Source organism: Oncorhynchus tshawytscha, linkage group LG17, assembly GCF_018296145.1.
Source record: "Oncorhynchus tshawytscha isolate Ot180627B linkage group LG17, Otsh_v2.0, whole genome shotgun sequence".
NCBI classification, from domain to species: domain Eukaryota; kingdom Metazoa; phylum Chordata; class Actinopteri; order Salmoniformes; family Salmonidae; genus Oncorhynchus; species Oncorhynchus tshawytscha.
Window position 1 is genome coordinate 2,632,757 of NC_056445.1, and position 22,915 is coordinate 2,655,671.

Consider the following 22,915-nt stretch of genomic DNA (forward strand, 5'->3'; position numbering starts at 1 on the left):
AAATTAAAGCTACACTTGTTGTGAATCAAGCCAACATGTCAGATTTCAAAAAGGCTTTTCAGCGAAAGCAAACAATGCTATTATCTGAGGGTAGCACCTCCGTAAACAAAGAGAGAAAACATATTTCAACCCTGCAGAAATAAAAATATAAATCATGCCGTACCTTTGACGACCTTTTTTGTTGGCACTCCAATATGTTCCATAAACATCACAAATGGTCCCTTTGTTCGATTAATTCAGTCGATATATATCCAAAATGTCAATTTATTTGCCGCATTTGATCCAGAAAAACACTGGTTCCAACTTGAGCAATGTGACTACAAAATATCTCAAAGGTTACCTGTAAACGTTACCAAAACATTTCAAACTACCTTTGTAATACAACTTTAGGTATTTTTTTACGTAAATAATCCATAAAATTGAAGACGGGATGATCTGTGTTCAATACAGGAGGAAAACAAACTGACGCCTCTATCTAACAGTACACTTGAAGTGACCCTCGTTTTGAACAGGGCTACTTCTTCACTACACAAAGGAAAAACCTCAACCAATTTCTAAAGACTGGTGACATCCAGTGGAAGCGGTCGGAACTGCAAGAAGGTCCCTTAGAAATCTGGATTCCCAATGAAACCTCATTGAAAAGAGTGACCCCCCCCCCCAAAAAAAAATCAGAATGGTTTGTCCCTCAGGGTTTTGCCTGCTAAATAAGTTCTGTTTTCTCACAGACATGATTCAAACAGTTTTAGAAACGTCAGAGTGTTTTCTATCCAAATCTACTAATAATATGCATATCCTATCTTCTGGGGATGAGTAGCAGGCAGTTGAATTTGGGCATGCTTTTCATCCGGATGTGAAAATACTGCCCCCTGTCACCAAGAAGTTAACTAACATATTCCTCTCAATTGTACATTTTTTGCTTGACTTGTTATGACGTTATAATTACTTACATTTGCTTCCACCGTAATGTTTTGTCAGTCATCTTTGCTGAAGAAAAGTCACCAGCGACGGGTGGCATAACGTCAAATTCGTCATTGGAACCACTCGATATGATTGGTCATATGAAAACCTAGGGACCCAAATGCATAATGAGTGCTCTAACTCCCCCTTGTGGTGGTCTGGAGCAATGAAGCCGTGACACTGGGTACCTCTAAGTCCCGCGGTGTAAGCTCAAAGCTTTTAAAGGAGGAACCACTGTAGGTGCCAGGTGCACCGGTTTGAGTGTGTCAAGAACTGCAGCGCTGCTAGCTTTTTCTACGCTCAACAGTTTCCCGTGTGTATCAAGAATGGTCCACCACTCAAAGGACATCCAGCCAACTTGACACAACTGTGGAAAGCATTGTAGTCAACATGGGCCAGCATCCCTGTAGAACGCTTTCAACACCTTGTAGGGTCCATGCCCTGACGAATTGAAGCTGTTCTGAGGGCAAAAGCGGATGGAATGCAATATTAGGAAGGTGTTCCTAATGTTTTGTACTCAGTGTATAACTTGTTTTAAACCATTCTGTTAAGACATTATTTTTTGCCAAATTGAGTTCCATATGTAATGTTGTGTTTGCTGCAATATAGTCTGCTTGTATTGTCCCTATAAACAATGGACTTGACTTACTTTTGATATTACCCTAATAAAGTTTGAAACTTTTGTGACGGATTTGTCTGGTGTGGCTATAATTAGTCTATAGCCCTACTGCAGGCCTATGATATGAAGACAGTTGGAGTGCCGGGGCCCACTGACTCTGACAGTTGAACTTGAGGTGAGGAAGACCCGTTCAGGCCTACCAGAGTTACTGCTATAATCTAACAATATAATGCTTATCATTAAAAAAAGATATTTGGAAAGAAAATGAACGAATTAGCCTCCGTCTGTACGCATATATCTGTAAAGCAGACGCAGTAGCCTATCTGACAAGTGTAAAGAAATGCCTGTCGGTGTCGTAGCATGCTGTCAGCATATCTCTATCTTTCTGGGGCTAGCCCTAAGCTTCTCTTACTATTTCTTTATATTACTACCATACATTACCAATTTTACCAATCTAACTACTAAATAACATAATGGTCATTTATTTGATGTATCTACTGATAAACTGGGTAAATCAAGATGTTGCCTAGGTCTATTCATAATACAGGTAAATGCATATTATTCAATAGGAGTCTATGCATGCATCGAGTTATGGAGCTTGTTTGAGCCGATTTCGTGGGGCTACAAACGACAAACAATCCCTTCCTTCCATTTAGGACTTATTTGATTGGCAACTGCTAGGAGAACATTATTTTATTGTACTGATCAACATTTGCATAGAAGCAGCAAGCTCTTCTTTTATAAAAGTTTGCGTTGTCTCTAAGAAAGTAATGACGTCCTTCACAAGGCAGAATGTGGCTATGGAATCTATTGGAAACCAGGCGGGAGGTGAGGGAGACGAAGAAGTGAATGAGTTTTTGAAAAAGTTTATTAACAATGTTTTTGGTGACAATTAGCTTTGAAATCAGTATATTTTGCGTTATCACAAACAATATACTAGGTTAGTGAATTCAGCTGTAAGCTAGCAAGGAAAGTAAGCCTACAATTAAAGCAGGAAGCTACCAGTATAGTCTTGCATTGTAAAAGTGTTCTAGCCTGTATGGACATTGTTTTGCAAACAGTAATTAACAGTTTCAACTTTTCTACATCTTCCATTATTCAAGTGTTTGTGCAGCATGGGTGGTGAGCTAACAATGCAGCCCACACAACCTAGCAATGGCATGACTAAGAGGAGCAGGCACTTTGCCCTTGCGCTATAAAGGGGATGGGAAACCAGACGCTGCTGGAAGTGGTGTTGGAGGGCCAGTAGGAGGCACCCATTCCTATGGTCTAAAAAAATATCCCAACGCCCCAGGGCAGTGATTGGGGACATTTCCCTGTGTAGGGTGCTGTCTTTTCGGATGGGAAATTAAATGGTTGTTCTGACTCTCTGTGGTCACTAAAGAGCCCATGGCACTTATCGTAAGAGTAGGGGTGTTAGCCAGGACACCGGGGTTGAATTCCCAATATATATATATTAATAGAAAGGTACTGAAGTTTCAGTATACCGTGCTCCACTACTCTGTGGACTTACCCTATGTCATCGCGGTAGACGCGGGAGATCAGCACCTCCCCCTTGTGGTTGTAGATGAACAATCCTCCAATCATGATGGCAGCCTCTCAGTCATAACAGGCCATGAGGATGACTGCATGGGGGAGGGAGAGAGAGAGCGAGAGAGAGAAAGAGAGAGTAGGGAAGTGATCAGCAGTCAGGACAACAATATAAAAATCAGAGGGGGAAAAGGCTTCTTTTGGAAACATCTTGAGTCAGGAGGAATTCAGAAATAAAATCACATATCTGACTAAAGAGGCACAGAGACCTACTACATTCATCTAGATTCTACTAGGCAGGAAAGGAGGAATAGTTTAAGAAAGTGCATGATACACAACAGGAAAAGCCCTCGATAAACTAATCCTCTTCCTTCCCATTCCTCAGGAAGACCAATAAAATAGGCCTATACCAGATTACTGCTCCTACTATAGTTAACACACAGAAACAAGGAGGGGAATCAGGGTGGTGTTCATTAGGTCCCAAAATGAAGAAAGCATACAAACAGGGAGGGACCTACCTAAAAAGCCAATAATTGATACATGTGTTTTGTGCAAATAGTTTAAAACATTTTCCATTATGCGCCCTAATGAACACTACTTAGAGGAGCGATGTCATGTAGGCAAATTTGTTAACGAATTAAAAACATCTGCCATTTCATTTGACCTTCAGTTGCCATAGGAAGCACATTTCCAATTCATGTCATGATTGAGCTGAACTCTGCTCAGATTGAAGGACCCACTCCACCCCTGTTCGCCTCTCTGCCCCTCAGTATATTCAGAAGGACACATCCAAAAGCTTGCAAGGGTCCAGAGAACTAATTTGACATATCTATTCAAACATAAAGCCAGACTGATAGGGTTGAGATATGCAAGTCAGCGTAATAGCCTAGTGTGTGTAACTGTGTGTTCCACAAGATCTGGCCTTAGGTCTCTCTCACTTCAAGGTCAAAGCATAGGAAGCAGAAAATAATGCTTGATTGGATGACTCATCTAGGCCTCTGACAGACAGTACATTGACGATTAGCCTGACAAAATGGCAAGATCAAGACACCTTTCAACAGATCCTTATATAAACAGACAAAACATCTATGGGCTTTAGAGCAGAGAGCTGGCTAAAGGCCTTTGCAGACTGCACGATTTTAGCCGTCTAATGTCACGATTTTGATGTCCTAGACAACTTCCACGTAGTAGGCAAATTCTTAGGACGTAAACGATTGTCGGACATCTTGGCTCGTTCAGTGTGACCGGGTTTAGGTCTGCCGATTAATTACCGATACGTACGGTCGTAGGCCTACCAGTATCAGATTTGTTTTGCCTTTATTGTGTTAAGCCAATCCTGGTGAATGACAAATAGGAAAATGGCCTGCATAGAGTGTGTGTGAATAGTCAGATTAATATACAGTGGGGCAAAAAAGTATTTAGTCAGCCACCAATTGTGGAAGTTCTCCCACTTAAAAAGATGAGAGAGGCCTGTAATTTTCATCATAGGTACACTTCAAGTTTGACAGACAAAATGAGAAAAGAAAATCCAGAAAATCACATTGTAGGATTTTTAATGAATTTATTTGCAAATTATGGTGGAAAATAAGTATTTGGTCAATAACAAAAGCTTTTCTCAATACTTTTGTTATATACCCTTTGTTGGCAATGTTAGAGGTCAAATGTTTTCTGTAAGTCTTCACACACTGTTGCTGGTATTTTGGCCCATTCCTCCATGCAGATCTCCTCTAGAGCAGTGATGTTTTGGGGCTGTTGCTGGGCAACACAGACTTTCAACTCCCTCCAAAGATTTTCTATGGGGTTGAGATCTGGAGACTGGCTAGGCCACTCCAGGACCTTGAAATGCTTCTTACGAAGCCACCCCTTCGTTGCCCGGGCAGTGTGTTTGGGATCATTGTCATGCTGAAAGACCCAGCCATGTTTCACCTTCAATGCCCTTGCTGATGGAAGGATGTTTTTCACTCAAAATCTCACGATACATGGCCCCATTCGTTCTTTCCTTTACACGGAGCAATCGTCCTGGTCCCTTTGCAGAAAAACAGCCCCAAAGCATGATGTTTCCACCCCCATGCTTCACAGTAGGTATGGTGTTCTTTGGATGCAACTCAGCATTCTTTGTCCTCCAAACACGACAAGTTGATTTTTTTACCACAAAGTTATATTTTGGTTTAATCTGACCATATGACATTCTCCCAATCTTCTTCTGGATCATCCAAATGCTCTCTAGCAAACTTCAGACGGGCCTGGACATGTACTGGCTTAAGCAGGGGAACACGTCTGGCACTGCAGGATATGAGTCCCTGGCGGCGTAGTGTGTTACTGATGGTAGGCTTTGTTACTTTGGTCCCAGCTCTCTGCAGGTCATTCACTAGGTCCCCCATATTTTGAAAATGTGGTTCTGGGATTTTTGCTCACCGTTCTTGTGATCATTTTGACCCCACGGGCGAGACCTTGCGTGCTCACCGAGCCCCAGATCGAGGGAGATTATTAGTGGTCTTGTATGTCTTCCATTTCCTAATAATTGCTCCCACAGTTGATTTCTTCAAACCAAGCTGCTTACCTATTGCAGATTCAGTCTTCCCAGACTGGTGCAGGTCTACAATTTTGTTTCTGGTGTCCTTTGACAGCTCTTTGGTCTTGGCCATAGTGGAGTTTGGAGTGTGACTGTTTGAGGTTGTGGACAGGTGTCTTTTATACTGATAACAAGTTCAAACAGGTGCCATTAATACAGGTAACGAGTGGAGGACAGAGGAGCCTCTTAAAGAAGAAGTTCTGCGAGAGCCAGAAATCTTGCTTGTTTGTAGGTGACCAAATACTTATTTTCCACCATAATTTGCAAATAAATCCATTAAAAATCCTACAATGTGATTTTCTGGATTTTTTTTCTCATTTTGTCTGTCATAGTTGAAGTGTAACTATGATGAAAATTACAGACCTCTCTCATATTTTTAAGTGGGAGAACTTGCACAATTGGTGGCTGCCTAAATACTTTTTTGCCCCACTGTAAGTTTGGTTTAAATGCTTAGCCTATATGCTGTGCAAGAACGATTTCCCAAATAAATCTTGTTTACATGACACATCTGAAATTTTGCTGCCTGATGGGATTTTATTACTCGAAACAAAACTTTCTATCGTGTTATTTTGGGGAAGCATATTTGATTTTGAGTTCAGACAAAGTTTCTATGTAAAAACTATTTCTAAAGATGCATACTTGGTAACATCGCACAGTGTGACGTGATAATTGTAAAAGAATGAATCCTACGTACAGTCTGCAAAGACCTTAATAAGATGACAACCAGCGTGGGCTGTCCGCCTCTGCTCCCTATAAATGGGCAACAGTAATAGTGAAACAGTTGTCATGTGGCCAGCCACACACAGTCAAGCTTGTGTACAGAGCTGGTACATAAGTATGTGTGTGTGACATTATGTAAAAAACACTGCTTGCTTAGAGTACCTGTTCCTCTCGATTCAGCTCGTACAGAGGCTCAAACCCGGGACTTTTGCCTCAAAAACACACGTGACTGCTCTCTCTGGGCGCCAATTTTTTTACATTTTTATATAACTAGGCAAGTCAGTTAAGAACACATTCTTATTTTCAATGACGGCCTAGGAACGGTGGGTTAACTGCCTCGTTCAGGGGCAGAACGACAGATTTTCACCTTGTCAGCTCGGGGGATCCAATCTTGCAACCTTACAGTTAACTGGTCCAACGCCATAACGACCTGCCTCTCTCGTTGCACTCCACAAGGAGACTGCCTGTTACGGTGGTAGGCAGAAGCAGACGCGTAAACATTCATTCAAACAGCACTTTCGTGCGTTTTGCAAGCAGCTCTTCGTTGTGCGTCAAGCATTGCGCTGTTTATGACTTCAAGCCTATCAACTCCCGAGATGAGGCTGGTGTAACCGAAGTGAAATTGCTAGCTAGTTAGCGAGCTAATAGCATTTCAAATGTCACTCGCTCTGAGCCTTCTAGTAGTTGTTCCCCTTGCTCTGCATGGGCAATGCTGCTTCGATGGTGGCTGTTGTCGTAGGGTTGCTGGTTCGAGCCCAGTAGAGGAGCGAGGAGAGGGACGAAAGCTATACCGTTACACTGGCAATACTAAAGTGCCTATAAGAACATCCAATAGTCAAAGGTTAATGAAATACAAATGGTATAGAGGGAAATAGTCCTATAATTCCTATAATAACTACAACCTAAAACTTCTTACCCGGGAATATTGAAGACTCATGTTAAAAGGAACCACCAGCTTTCATATGTTCTCATGTTCTGAGCAAGGAACTGAAACGTTAGCTTTCTTACATGGCACATATTGCACTTTACTTTCTTCTCCAACACTTTGTTTTTGCATTATTTAAACCAAATAGAACATGTTTCATTATTTATTTGAGGCTAAATTGATTTTATTGATGTATTATATTAAGTTTAAAAAAGTGTTCATTCAGTATTGTTGTAATTGTCATTATTACAAATACATTTTTAAAATCGCCCGATTCGGTATCTGCTTTTTTTGTCCTCCAATAAATCGGTATTGGCGTTGAAAAATCATAATCGGTCGACGTCTAGTAAATATATATATATAATTGAGTTAATAAAGCCGCATGCACATGGTCTCTTTTTTTGTTTTCTTGAGAAAGGCAGCTACAAAATGCAGGTGTTTCAGCCTTGCTTTCTGTGGTGGTGTGGCGAGTCAGCAGAAAATAGGAGCATTGCGCCGTAATGGGCTCAGTGTTCTGTCACTCATGGGGACACTACGTCATCGCCAAGTTTAAGTCCTTAGTAAGGGTAGACATCCAAAATTTCAGCCCTTTGGGTCCTGCCATACACTTATATTACAAGTGCCCTTCCTAGAAGACTCAAGGTCATTGCCCACAGATAAAATTACGTCAAATCAAATCAAATGTATTTATATAGCCCTTCATACATCAGCTGATATCTCAAAGTGCTGTACAGAAACCCAGCCTAAAACCCCAAACAGCAAGCAATGCAGGTGTAGAAGCACGGTGGCTAGGAAAAACTCCCTAGGAAGAAACCTAGAGAGGAACCAGGCTTTCTGGCTGTGCCGGGTGGAGATTATAACAGAACATGGCCAAGATGTTCAAATGTTCATAAATGACCAGCATGGTCGTATAATAATAAGGCAGAACAGTTGAACAGTTGAACAGTCAAATCACGTTATATGTACAGTCGTTTTGATTGGACTGATCAAATCAACATTATCTTTCAAAGCCTTAGCTAGCAGTCATCATCATGAATCAAGTCGACAATCTACTGGCAAATCCTTTTTTATCCTTGTCATATGAAGAGAATTAATGAAGAGAAATTATAGATAAAATGTATCGGTGCTCATCGGCCATTGGAGATAAAGATTACACAATAAGTTGGAAATCGCAAATTCAACAATGAGTCGTTTGGAAGGAATGAGCATTGCAAAGCAACCACTAGCCTGCTATTCAATGGAGTGGCTGTGTTTTTTTCTAAGTTCCCACCATATATCCAGAGAATGCCAGACTTTGATGACAAAGTTTGATGACAAAATGTGCCCACAAAGGACCCGTGGGCCACCTTCATGTTTAAGTGAGCGCATCACAAGCCAAGGGGATTCCAAAAATGTATTATATGCTGCTGCAAAAATCATGTAATATGCCAGGGAGATATGTATACTTTGGCTAAGAAAGTAATACTAAGTGTATGTTGTGTAGTAAGCTGTTAGTAGCCTATGTGCCTCACCCTAACAATTTGGTATATTTTCACCTCTTAATTTCACCTAACGTTACTGTTCTGACTCGGTGGTGCTGCACATGTAGCCTATAACCTGTTTTTGAGAACTGTCATCATCTAATATTGTAAGAGCTTTCATTGTTCGCCCCATTTATTTATCCTGAGGTTCTGACTTGGTGTGCAGTGAAAATACTGTAAGAGCAGCCCATGTTCTGCATTCTGTCGCTGTACATTTCAAAAGTGCTGAACACATAGTTATATTGACTACGCCCGTCTTAGTTCGCTCTTTAATGTCTTAATCGAAATTATGGAATGCCTATTATCCGCTCATCGTTCTCTCATGCCATAGTTTGTACATCTCAATTGTCAGTAGAAACCACATTTGTTTAAGAAAGTCAGCCATATCAGCTGTTTTTTTTTAAGGCAGTAAACAAAGCTGAATGAATTGTTGCATTGCCAGATAAGGCTCCGCTGACAGCCAGGTGTAGCGGTGGTAAGGATGAACTCCATGGTGCTGAAAAGAAAGCTCTGCTGTTGGGACAGCTTTATGTAGGCCCTAACAGTTTGTGGGCACCGCTTGTCGCTGTTATAGTGCAATGAATGTATAGTTTAGTGTTGCGTTGTGTCTTTGTTGGCATGCATCTAAAACATTTTTTTGAGTTTGCCCCACCAAGATTTTACATGCTAAAATCGCCACTGGTCACACCAGATACTGACTGGTTTTCTGATCCACGCCTCTCCTTTTTTTTATTTATCTGTATTTCCAGATATGAGAAATCAATTGATTTAGGGCCTAATGAGTTTATTTCAATTGACTGATTTCCTTATATGAACTGTAACTCAGTGAAATTGTTCCATTTATATTTTTGTTCAGTTATAATTTGCACATTTTCTTCATTTTTAAATCTGCATTGTTGGCAAAGACCTCGTAAGTAAACTGTTGTATTCGGCGCATGTGACAAATCAAATTGAATGATTCATCCATTCAAACTGTATCAACACAAATCCTATTAAATTACTAATTTCATGCACCAACATGTCTTCAGCGGTCTAGAATAGCCTAGCAGTTAACGTCAACCATAGTAACTACTTTCAAGGCATTTGGTTTTGTGTCCATTTTGACAACTTGACATTGCAATGGCCTGTGAACATCATTAGTGCCAAAGGGCGCTGACACATGAAATACGAGTTATAATATCGTTGTTACGTCGATTCCGATGGGGATGGAGCAAACCAATGTACTTAGCTTGCTAATGTCAGCTGACGTAAGAGGTTTTGAAATTAGCTAGCCAACGTTACTACAGCTAGACGTCTGCCTGACCGGAAAATTTGCTAACGTTAGCTTATCACCGAAAACTAGCTATCAATTTTTGTACCTATCACCGTTAAGGTATTCTGTCCTATTGTGTATTTCTATAACCATGTCCCTTTTTCCAAATCACTGAACACAACACTGTTCTTCGTTTCAAATGGCCTTTTCTAATCAACTTGCTAGCATGCGAAATGTGTCTGTTAGCTAGCTATCAAGGTACTGCAAGGTTGTCACGACTCGTTCGCTCTCGTCTCAGTCAAATTGTACTGCATTGCTACTGTTCCCAGCGGTCTCCCTCGAACTCACCTGAAGATGCACAGGCCCGTTTAGATCACAAGACTTTGCTACGTGTCCTGAAAGCAATACTTTTTAAACAGTATGGTTAAGATCAAGGTTTTGTATTATTTCACTTTCTTATTCCAATTCAAGATGTCGACCGTTTCAAATAGCCTCTCTGTCACCTGACTCTGACGCGGATATAGGGAAGTGAGAACACCCACCACTACTAGCTAGCACTGCTGGATTTATATATTAAAACGGTCGTATGTTGCTGTCAAGAATTATCAAGACTAGTATATACATTTCGTTTGGTGGAATAAAGCACACTATTTTTTTTTATTGTGTATTATATAAAACAAAATCAGGCCCAGTGGGAAAAACCTGGTTGAAAAATGATGTTTTTTTACGTTTTTTTTTTGACCAGAATATTACGGTTTTTTTCTAACTACCATACTACCAATTTGTCATAATTGTAACCTATCTGCATCTGGTCATAATTCTGCCCACTATACTATGTGCTATATTATGAAGCCTACTGGTCATAGTTAAAGATGCAATATTCAGAAATCGGTCCGCCATTTCCTGGTTGTTAAAATTCTAATAGTTAGCCTAATTTCAGTTTATGTGACAAAACAAGCAGTCATTGTGTAGAGAATCATTGTACCATCTTAACCGCTGTTAAATATGCTGTTCATAACCAAAAATATTGTATTTTTAGCTGTTTGAAAGTGGTGTACAAAAAGTAAAAGACAAAAAACTGAAATGTAAAAATGAGAAGCATAGAAATAGAGCACATAGAACAGATCTACCACTCACTTGTCTATATGAATTTGGTCGGGTCGCCCTACAAGTTACATATTGCTGATTTAAGACCTCATCATAACCTGGTAATAAAATCAAATCAAATGTTATTAGTCACATGCACCGAATACAACCTTACAGTGAAAAGCTTACTTATGAGCCCCTAACCAACAATGCAGTTTATAAAATAGGAACAAGAATAAGAAATAAAAAAGTAACAAGTAAATAAAGAGCAGCAGTAAAATAACAATAGTGAGTCAATGTGCGGGGGCACCAGTTAGTCAAGGTAATTGAGGTAATATGTACATGTAGGTAGAGTTATTGAAGTGACTATGCATAGATGATAACAGAAAGTAGCAGCGGTGTAAAGAGGGGAGGGGAAATGCAAATAGACTGGGAAGCCATTTGATTAGATGTTCAGGAGTCTTATGGCTTGGGGGTAGAAGCAGCTCCGGTACAGGGGACTGAGCACCCACTCCTGAGGGGCACTCGTGTTGAGGATCAGCATCAGTTGGATAATGACCATTTTTAACTCTAAATGGTGAAGTTCTACTTAATCCTAATACATGTTGTAATATTCAAACAACTTTTTATATACACAGCGCTCCATAATTCTGAGGACATTGTCTCGGCCAGAGGTTCCCCCAATTGAGGACATCTTGGCAGTCTTAAAATAAAGCTAAATGCAAAAATGTAAGTATGTGTAAAGAGGAAATAAAAAGAAACAAAATATTATCTTGTTCAAAAGTTATGTCTGTCATATAATTCCTGCAACAAACATTGTTAAAATGGGTGTAATTGGCAAATCTGTTCCTCTTCTCTGCAACAAACATGTGTGTGAGTTTGAGTGAGTGACAGGGAGAATGAGCAAGAGAGAAATGGGATAAACTTTACATGACTCACCAAGGGAGGTGTTTGTTGAATCAGGACACAAGGATTTTGCACCTGCTTTATGAGAAGCGATGCTATTTCAATTGGATCCACTTGCTGTAGTACACTACACTCTTAGAAAAAAGGTTTCAAAAAGGGTTATTCTACTGTCCCCATAGGTAAACCCTTTTTGGTTCCAGGTAGAACCCTTTTGGGTTCCATGTAGAACCCTTTGTGGTAGTCTCCTTCCCTATGAGCTGTTCCGGCACGCACAAGCCTTGGCTACTTACTTTCATCCGCATAACTAGTACAAAGCTGGTTAGTAGGAATCAATACACATTGAAGATCAGAGTTTCAAACAGAAAAAACAACATGTTGCACACAACTTGCTGTCAATTACTATGGATTTAGGGAGGGGTGGTTCTGTGCTCTCCTTTCCCTGGGATGTGACAGAATAGGTCACTAGTAACTGAGTGGGTGGCCAAGCACTGCTGTAGAGGCCATGCATCAGGTCACTGACATGTTTCAGGAATGGAGAGAGAGAGACAGCAAAGCATAAGCTATTTACATTTATTAGTCAGCAGGCTGGAGAACATATATACTCCTGCCCTTTGCTCCCTCCTCCATCATTCCATCCAAACTAGAAGATTCCTGCAAAAAAACAGAATCAAGAATTGAAAAAGGCAGTTGAGAGGTGTGTGTTGAGGGATAGGCCAAATGTATTGTATTGTAAAATACAAAATACACAAAAATACAAGGATCTTTGATCAATCAAGAAAATTTTCACTTTCATATTGCAGGGTACATGTTTCAAGAATTAGGCTAGCTTACTGTCTCTCGAACTCGAACACACACACACAATCAATGTTTCCTATATACAATACCATTCAAAAGTTTGGACATACCTACTCATTCAAGGGTTTTTCTTTATTTCTACATTGTAGAATAATAGTGAAGACATCAAAACTGTGAAATAACACATGGAATCATGAACCACCAAGACCCTTCCGAGAGCTGGAAGCCCGGGCAAACTGAGCAATCATGGGAGAAGGGCCTTGGTCAGGGAGGTGACCTAGGACCTGATGGTCACTGTGACAGAGCTCCAAATCAAATTTTATTGGTCACGTACATGTTTTTAGCAGATGTTATTGCGGGTGTAGTGAAATGCTTGTGCTTCTAGCTCTGACAGTGCAGTAATATCTACCAAGTAATATCTGACAAATTACACAACATATACCCAATAAGTATATATGTATATATCCATATATATAACAACAACATATATAAGTATATATCCATATATATATGGAGGCGCTACCAGGACACAGGCCAGTACATCAGGAGACGTGGAGGAGGCCGTAGGAGGGCAACAACCCAGCAGCAGGACCGCTACCTCCACCTTTGTGCAAGGAGGAGCACTGCCAGAGCCCTGAAAAATGACCTCAAGCATGACCAGTTTGGCGGTGGGTCAGTCATGGTGTGGGGTGGCATTTCTTTAGGGGCCGGCACAGCCCTCCATGTGCTCGCCAGAGGTAGCCTGACTGCCATTAGGTACCGAGATGAGATCCTCAGACCCCTTGTGAGACCATATGCTGTGGCAGTTGGCCCTGGGTTCCTCCTAATGCAAGACAATGCTAGACCTCATGTGCCTGGAGTGTGTCAGCAGTTCCTGCAAGAGGAAGGCATTGATGCTATGGACTGGCCCGCCCGTTCCCCAGACCTGAATCCAATTGAGCACATCTGGGACATCATGTCTCGCTCCATCCACCAACGCCACGTTGCACCACAGACTGTCCTGGAGTTGGCGGATGCTTTAGTCCAGGTCTGGGAGGAGATCCCTCAGGAGACCATCCGCCACCTCATCAGGAGCATGCCCAGGCGTTGTAGGGAGGTCATACAGGCACGTGGAGGCCACACACACTACTGAGCCTCATTTTGACTTGTTTTAAGGACATTACATCAAAGTTGGATCAGCCTGTAGTGTGGTTTTCCACTTTAATTTTGAATGTGACTCCAAATCCAGACCTCCATGGGTTGATACATTTGATTTCCATTGATCATTTTTGTGTGATTTTGTTGTCAGCTCATTCAACTATGTAAAGAAAAAAGTATATAATAAAAATATTTCATTCATTCAGATCTAGGTTGTGTTATTTTAGTGTTCCCTTTATTTTTGTGAGCAGTGTCTATACGGACGAGTGATATCAGAGCGATATGGACTAAGATACAGTAGAATAGTATAGAATACAGTATATACATATAAGATGAGTAATACAAGATATGTAAACATTAATGCTGGTATTTCTGGTGAGTTACCGCCGCTCTAATATCCAATAGTTCTTCCTGGCTGTATCCAGAGTTCCTCTGTGGAGATGGTCATCCTTCTGGAAGGTTTTCCCATCTCTGCAGCACTCCACCAACCTTCATGATAGATTGGCCAGACAGAAGCCACTCCTCAGTAAAAGGCACATGACAGCTCGCTTGACACCTAAAGGACTCTCAGACAATAACTAACAAGATTCTCTGGTCTGATGAAACCAAGATTGAACTCTTTGGCCTGAATGCCAAGCGTCACGTCTGGAGGAAACCTGGCACCATCCCTACGGTGAAGCATGGGGGTGGCAGCATCATGCTGTGGGGATGTTTTTCAGCGGCAGGGACTGGGAGACTAGACTAGCAAAGTACAGAGAGATCCTTGATGAAAATCTACTCCAGAACGCCCAGGACCTCAGACTGGGGCGACAGTTCACCTTCTAACAGGACAAAAACCTTAAGCATACAGCCAAGACAACGCAGGAGTGGCTTCGGGACAAGTCTCTGAATGTCCTTGAGTAGCCCAGCCAGAGTCCGGACTTGACTCTGATTGAACATCTCTGGATAAAAAGCTGAATACTTATGTAAATGTGATATTTCCATTTGCTTTTTTTTTTATAAATGTGCTTAAATGTAGCTTTGTCATTATGGGGTATTGTGTGTAGATTGATGACGGGGGGAAAAAACGATTTAATTCATTTTGCAATGAGGCTGTATTGTATCAAAATTTGTGGAAAAAGTCAAGGGGTCTGAATACTTTCCAAAAGTAGCTAATTTCAGCTCGTTATTGATACCATGTCTTGTTTTGAGGTGTTTTGAATGATTTAATGTCAATGCTAATATGACAAGATCTGAAACATAACCTGATCAAGCCGCACTGCTTCTTTGACATAATGCCCACTTAACCCGGAAGCCAGCGGCGCCAATGTGTCAGAGGAAACACCACACACCTGGCGACCGTGTCAGCATGCACTGCACCTGGGCCACCATAGGAGTCACTAGTGTAATGGGACAAGGACGTACCTGCCGGCCAAACCCTCCCCTAACAAGGAAGACGCTGGGCCAATTGTGCACCGCCCCATGGGTCTCCCGGTCGCGGCGACCAAGCCTGGACTTGAACCCAGAATCTTTACTGGCACAGCTAGCATTGCTATGCAGTGCCTTAGACCACTGCGGCCCTCGGGAGGCCGTGTCCAAACTTTTGACTGGTACTGTATGTACATGTTAAGTTGACTATTGTTTTTGTCAATGTATGTTTTTGTTTGTCAAAAAAACAAAGTAAAATAAAATATTATAAAATAATTGTCTACTTTACTACAGATTGCCCAGGGCTTCTACATTTTAAACCCGGACTGCTCGGGGAAACTCACGGATAACTTGATAGAGGTCTTCAAGGACAAAACTTTGCTTCGCCAGCCCAGAGAAAAGTTGGCCCAAAATCTTCTCTTCAAAGTGTATTTTTTATTCCTGAAACAATCAAGTTATTCACTAAACATTCTTCTCTCCAGATACGCAAGGGAACGTTGCTTTAAGACTTCTGCCAGTGTCACATCTGTTCCTGCAACGCCTTCTACTGCTCATCCTGTGTCTCCTTGACCTGCCGCCACTCCCCCAGTACTCTCTCCCTCTCTCGCTGTGTGTGTGTGTGTGTGTGTGTGTGTGTGTGTAGGGACAGGTGTGCTGGAGTCAGAACAGATCCCCACCAGCTGCAACCTGTTTCATAATCAAGACTTCTACAAATACTCAGCCCTGCCACTTCCACACTGCCAGATCGTAATCTCTGCTCAGTCAGTCTACGGTTCTAGCCATTTGTTACTATTTAGATCCTGTTGTGCCCGTTTTCCTTGCCTGACACTGTTTTCCTCTCCGCTACAGTTCTGCCTGCTCTGACTCTGGTCCCTGTCTCCAGTCCCACATCTCGTCATCCTGCTACTCTGTCCTGGATTCCCCACTCTACTACTCCCTTGGATACCCCTCCGAACATGCTTACCCTGTCTCACCCCCTCTTGCCTCCGCACCTGGTTTCCTGCAACCCGCCCAAGCTCCCCGACCTGTACTCCATCTTCCCCGTGTTTCAATAAATACCTTGGTTACTTCATCCCAGTCTCCTCGTCTGAGTCTGCTCTTGGGTTCCCCTGTTCCACTCAGCGTAACAAGTAGTCCTCCAAACACCAGTCTAGACGGGCAGAAAGACTTTCTGACCCAGCTTCAATGAGACCAGAAAGTAAATTGACTTGCAGCCTGTAATTTATATAGTGGATAGGCATAGAGAGATTGATGGGGAAATTAGATGGCATTTTGTAAACCTTGAATGAAAGGAACAACAAAACTGCACACTCCAAGACATGAAGGTTTCCATCAAATTTGAGACAGACTTTTGTGCAAATATTCTAAAATCTGCATTAAAACAATATTGTGCATTTACCAGAGATGTGGACTCCAGTCACGTGACTTGGACTCGAGAACTACTCAGGTCGCAGATGTTGTGACTTGACAAAAAGAAAACACGCTTGCCACTCAACTTCAGAATCAATGACTCATGACTAACTTCCAGATGAGCTTCAATGCCATACAATGTCATTTACAAAATGGCCTCCAACAAATTGTTTACCCTGGGGCTCTGAGCTTTTCCTAACCAGGTAACCCTATAGGGCCTGACAGTGATGAATTATTAGTTGTAAAAACAAAAAAGTATTTATATGGGCAATGAGACCAGATTTACATTTTAGGAACTCTTACCCAGAGCAATTAGGGTTAAGTACCTTCCTCAAGGGCACATGTTTCATCTAGTCAACTCAGGATTTGAACCATTGATCTTTCAGTTTAATGGCCCAACACTCTTAGCCACTAGCCTATGCTACCTGCCGCCTAGGTATACAGATATATTTGAAACAGGTCACAATGTTTTAAAGAAATGGCCCTAGGGAGGATGAAAACAGTCAAACTGCAGCAACCTTGTGTTAAAATTAATTATATTTTAAAACATTCCTTTTACACAGACACTGCAATTGGACAATAGAACCCACTAGGCTGAGCTTGCTTTAAGCAAGTTTGCGTCATACAGGCCTATGCAACTGCAATTAAAAAGCAAAACAGTCTATTTATGTAATCAGTATTGTTTTTTATTTATTTCAGTGAATAATTTCAGGAGTGATGTGTTATCATGTTTGCTAAATAAATACCGGAGGACAATAGAGTTATGCTCGCTTTACTCGATGATGTGCTTTGTGCCCGGCCTGCGAAACCTGTGATTTCCGTTCATTTGATTGGTCAAGACAGAACAGAATGCACAGAACCTGCATCATGCCGATATAAAGGACAGAGATGACAAATCAAGTTGAGTCACACAGTTCAAATTTGAAAAATATATATATTTAAACTTTATTTAACCAGGTAGGCTAGTTGAGAACAAGTTCTCATTTAAAACTGCAACCAGGCCAAGATAAAGCAAAGCAGTGCAACACAGAGTTACATATGTAATAAACAAAACAGTCAATAACACAATAGAAAAAGTCTATGTACAGTGTGTGCAAATTAAGCTCTGACAGCTGGTGCTTAAAGTTAGTGAGGGAGATATGAGTCTCCAGCTTCAGTGATTTTTGTAATTCATTCCAGTCATTAGCAGCAGAGAACTGGAAGGAAAGGCGGCCAAAGGAGGAATTGGCTTTGGGGGTGACCAGTGAAATATACCTGCTGGAGCGCGTGCTACGGGTGGGTGATGCTATGGTGACCAATTCACAGTGGTGGGTAGTGTATGGGTCAGTTTTACGACGGTATGTTTAGCAGCATGAGTGAAGGAGGCTTTGTTGCGGAATAGGAAGCCGATTCTAGATTTAATTTTGGATATGCTTAATGGGAGTCTGGAGAGTTTACAGTAACCAGACACCTAGGTATTTGTAGAGGTTCACATATTCTAAGTCAGAACCGTCCAGAGTAGTGATGCTGGACGGGCGGGTAGGTGCGGGCAGCGATCGGTTGAAGAACATGCATTTAGTTTTACTTGCATTTAAGAGCAGTTGGAGGCCACAGAAGGAGAGTTGTATGGCATTGAAGCGCGCCTGAAGGTTAGTTAACAGTGTCCAAAGAAGGGCCAGAAGTATACAGAAAGGTGTTGTCTGAATAGAGGTGGATCAGAAAATCACCAGTAGCAAGAGCGTCATCATTGAAGTACACAGAGAAAAGAGTCAGCTCGAGAATTGAATCCTGTGACACCTCTCTATAGACTTCGAGGTCCGGACAACAGGCCCTCTGATTTGACACACTGAACTCTATCTGAGAAGTAATTGGTGAACCAGGCGAGGCAGTCATTAGCGAAACCAAGGCTGCTGAGTCTGCCGATAAGAATGTGGTGATTGACAGAGTCGAAAGCCTTGGCCAGGTCGATGAATATGGCTGCACAGTATGGTCTTTTATCGATGACGGTTATGATATCGTTTAGGACCTTGAGTGTGGTGCACCCATGACCTGCTCGGATTGCACAGTGGAGAAGGTACGGTGTGATTTGAAATGGTCGGTGATCTGTTTGTTAACTTGGCTTTCGAAGACCTTAGAAAGGCAGTGTAGGATAGATATAGGTCTGTAACAGTTTGGGTCTAGAGTGTCTCAGCCTTTGAAGAGGGGGAGGACCGGGGCAGCTTTAAAATCTTTTGGGATCTCAGACAATAATAAAGAGAGGTTGAACAGGTGTTGCAACAATTGTGGTGGATAATTTTAGAAAGAGAGGGTCCAGATTGTCTAGCCCAGCTGATTTGTAGGGGTCCAGATTTTGCAACTCTTTCAGAACATCAGCTCTCTGGATTTGGGTGAAGGAGAAATGGGGAGGCTTGGGCAGGTTGCTGTGGGGGGTGCAGGGCTGTTGGCCGGGGTAGGAGTAGCCAGGTGGAAAGCATGGCCAGCCGTAGACAAATGCTTCTTGAAATTCTCAATCATCGTGGATTTATCGGTGGTGACAGTGTTTCCTAGCCTCTTTACAGTGTCCCAGAACATTTTGGAGTTTGTACTACAGGATACAAATTTGTTTGAAAAAGTTAGCCTTTGCTTTCCTACCTGCCTGTGAATATTGCTTCCTAACTTCCCTGAAAAGATGCATGTCGCGGGGGCTATTCGATGCTAATGCAGTAGGCCACAGGATGTTTTTGTGCTGGTCAAGGTCTGGAGTGAACCAAGGGATATCTTTTCCTGGTTCTACATTTTTGGAATGGGGCATGCTTATTTAAGATTGTGAGGATAGCACTTTAAGAATAACCAGGCATCCTCTACTGACGGAATGAGGTCAATATCCTTCCAGGATACCTGGGCCAGGTTGATTAGAAAGGCCTGCTCGCTGAAGTGTTTTAGGGAGCGTTTGACAGTGATGAGGGTTGGTCGTTTGACCACGGACCCATTACGCACGCAGGCAATGAGGCAGTGATTGCTGAGTTGCTGGTTGAAGACAGCAGAAGTGTATTTGGAGGGCAGGTTGGTCAGGATGATCTATGAGGGTGCCCATGTTTATGGATTTGGGGTTGTACCTGGTAGGTTCATTGATAATTTGTGTGAGATTGAGGGCATCTAGTTTAGGACAACTGGGGTGTTAACCTCTTGAGCTTATGGCTCAATACTGCCCCCGTTGGAGGAAGTGCGTGCCCATAGTAAACTGAAAATATTTTTTTACAAAATTGCTAATATATGCATATAATAATAATTATTGAATAGAAAACACTCTAAAGTTTCTAAAACCGTTTAAATTATGTCTGTATGTAAAGCAGAACTCTCAGGGCAGCCTTTCTCCCAAACTCTCTCTTGTCAAGAGAAAAGTTGGGTCAACTTTGACGTCATCGCCCCCACCCTTCCCAGGCAGCTACCGATCTGGGAACAGTATGTATTTGTTCAGTTCAGCGCGATGTCTGCTTTCAATTGGCACGTTCATTGTTTGAATTTCGTGCTCCCTCATCCTTTGGCGGGCGAAAATGCCCGGTTCACTCTCACATACATGCACTCTATTGCGCGCGGCCGATTTGGGGAACGTTCTTTTCCAATAGACACCAGTTGAAGCCGGTTCGTTTGTTCGCGATGATCATTGTTTTACATGATAAAAACATCATTTTGCTCGATTCTGCACTTAGTTTGACCAGTTTAGTCAACATATAATATGTAATTTTGAAGATTTGATGCGCAAGAGTGCGGGACCAGAAGGAGCAGAAGTTATTTTGGGTGCATTTCAGCTGAAGCTGTTAGCATATGCTAATACAAAGACGCACAACTTGAAACCAAACGATGTATTGGGTAAGTATGACTCCTTCTACGTCTTCTGATCGAAGAACATCAAAGGTAAGGGAATATTTATGTGGTTATTTTGGGTTTCTGTGGACTCCAAACGTAGAGGAGACACTGCTAATATCTGAGCGCCGACTCATAGCATAGACTAGTGAACGAATTCTGTAACGTTAAAAATAAATGTAACACAGCGGTTGTATTAAGAAGAAGTGTATCTTTGTAACTATATGTAGAACATGTATATTTAGTCATGTTTATTGCTTGTTATCTGATGTTATCTGTCGGAGCTATCATAATTTCTCCGGACATTTTGAGTAGCATTTTTTGAAATGTCGTCATTGTAAACAGAGATTTATGGATATTAATGGCATATTATTGAAAAAAAAAAAAAAAATGTACTGTGTAACATGTAATATTACTGTCATCTGATGAAGATTTTCAAAAGGTTAGTGAATTATTTATTTTTTAATCCTACTTTTAAATTTTATATTTTCTGGGACAAAATGGCCGCCGCTTGCCTTTTGTTTCGGTGGTGGTCTAATATAAATGTGTGCTATGTTTTCGCCGTAAAACATTTTAGAAATCTGACTTGCTGGGTAGATGAACAAGGTGTTTATCTTTCATTTGAGCTATTGGACTTGTGTAGGTGTGGAGGTTAAATATGTCTAAGAATATTTTTTCGCATTTTGCGTTATGCTAATGAGCTTGAGCCGTAGTCACGATCCCGGATCCGGGATGGGTAGCATCAAGAGGTTTTAAGCATGTGCCAGTTTAGGTCACCTAACAGCATGAGCTCTGAAGATAGATGGGGGGGGCAATCAATTCACATATGGTGTCAAGGGCACAGCTGGTGGCTGAAGATGGTCTATAAGAAGCGGCAACGGCGAGAGACTTGTTTCTGGAAAGGTGGATTTTTAGAAGTTTAAGCTCAAATTGTTTGGGCACAGACCTGGATAGTAAGACAGAACTCTGCAGGCTCTCTGTGCAGTAGATTGCAACTCCCCCACCTTTGGCAGTTCTATCTTGTCAGAAAATGTAGTTAGGGGTGGAAATTTCATGATTTCTGGTGGCCTTCCTAAGCCAGGATTCAGACACGGTTAGGACATCCGGGTTGGCAGAGTGTGCTAAAGCAGAGAATAAAACAAACTTAGGGAGGAGGCTGATGTTAACATGTATGAAACCAAGGCTTTTACGGTTACAGAAATCAACAAATGAGAGCACCTGGGAAGTGGGAGTGGAGCTAGGCGCTGCAGGGCCTGGATTAACCTCTACATCACCAGAGGAACAGAGGAGGAGTAGGATAAGGGTATGGCTAAAGGCTATAAGAACTGGTTCTCTAGTGCGTTCAGAACAGAAAGTAAAAGGAGCAGGTTTCTGGTCTCTAGGGACACCATTTAAACCAGGTGAGGTCACCACATGTGTGGGAGATAGAACAAAAGAGCTAGCTAAGGCATATTGAGCAGGGCTGGAGGCTCTACAGTGAAATAAGACAATCACTAACCAAAACAGCAATGGCCAGTGCATATTGACATTTGGGAGAGGCTGAAAGTCCTGCTCCTCCTTCCCTCGTCTACCAGCAAGCTCCTTGCGCAGTGGAAAGTGCTGTACCTAATCGGAAGGAAGATGGGCCCGGTGACCTACAAGGTGCTGCACTCAGACAAGGGTAAGAAGAAGCAAACCGAGCATGTGAACCTCCTCAAGGCCTGGGAGGAGAAAGAGGAACTTTCAAAGGGAAAGTCCTTTCTAGTCCACAGAGTAGAAGAAGAGGATGAGTCAGATGGGGTCACAGAGGCATGGAAAGGACGAGCAGAGGTCATACTGGCTCACCTAGAAGAAAACAAGCAAGATGAGCTGAAGCAGCTATTTGGCAAGTATCCGGCCCTCTTCAGTCAGAGACCAGGAAGAACCAGAGTCCTGGAACATTTCATCCGTTTGAAGCCTGGCCAGAACCCTGTCCGCCAGCATCCTTACAGTGTGCCTGAAAGACTGGTAGCCCTCAAGGAAGAGGTCCACACCATGATTGAGATGGATGTTGTCGAGCCATCGTCAAGTGAATGGAGCAGCCCGATTGTCATTGTCCCAAAGATGGATGGCGCTTTGCAGGTCTGCATGGACTTCCGTAAGGTGAATGCCATCTCCCAGTATGATGCCTACCCCATGCCCCGCATTGACGACTTACTGGGGAGAATAGGTAGAGATCATTACATCACTACATTGGATCTCTGCAAAGGGCACTGGCAGGTGCCCCTGGACAAACAAG

General features: G+C 42.1%; 1 protein-coding gene across 4 annotated transcripts in view; it reads right to left on the bottom strand.

Annotated features, from left to right (window-relative positions):
• Positions 1–10,622, bottom strand: part of LOC112236852 (AP-2 complex subunit mu) — a 41,094-nt gene extending 30,472 nt beyond the window's left edge. Inside the window, exons 1-2 of one of the 4 annotated variants that reach the window (XM_042300020.1) lie at positions 10,444–10,622; positions 3,090–3,201 (exon numbers count right to left, since the gene is read on the bottom strand). In XM_042300020.1, coding sequence (XP_042155954.1) covers positions 3,090–3,163 — 74 coding nt within the window. In that variant the 5' untranslated portion in view covers positions 3,164–3,201; positions 10,444–10,622. The remainder of the gene's footprint in view (positions 1–3,089; positions 3,202–10,443) is intronic. The other 3 variants (XM_042300021.1, XM_042300022.1, XM_042300023.1) reach the window with 3 other exon arrangements.
• Between the last annotated feature and the right edge of the window lie 12,293 nt (positions 10,623–22,915).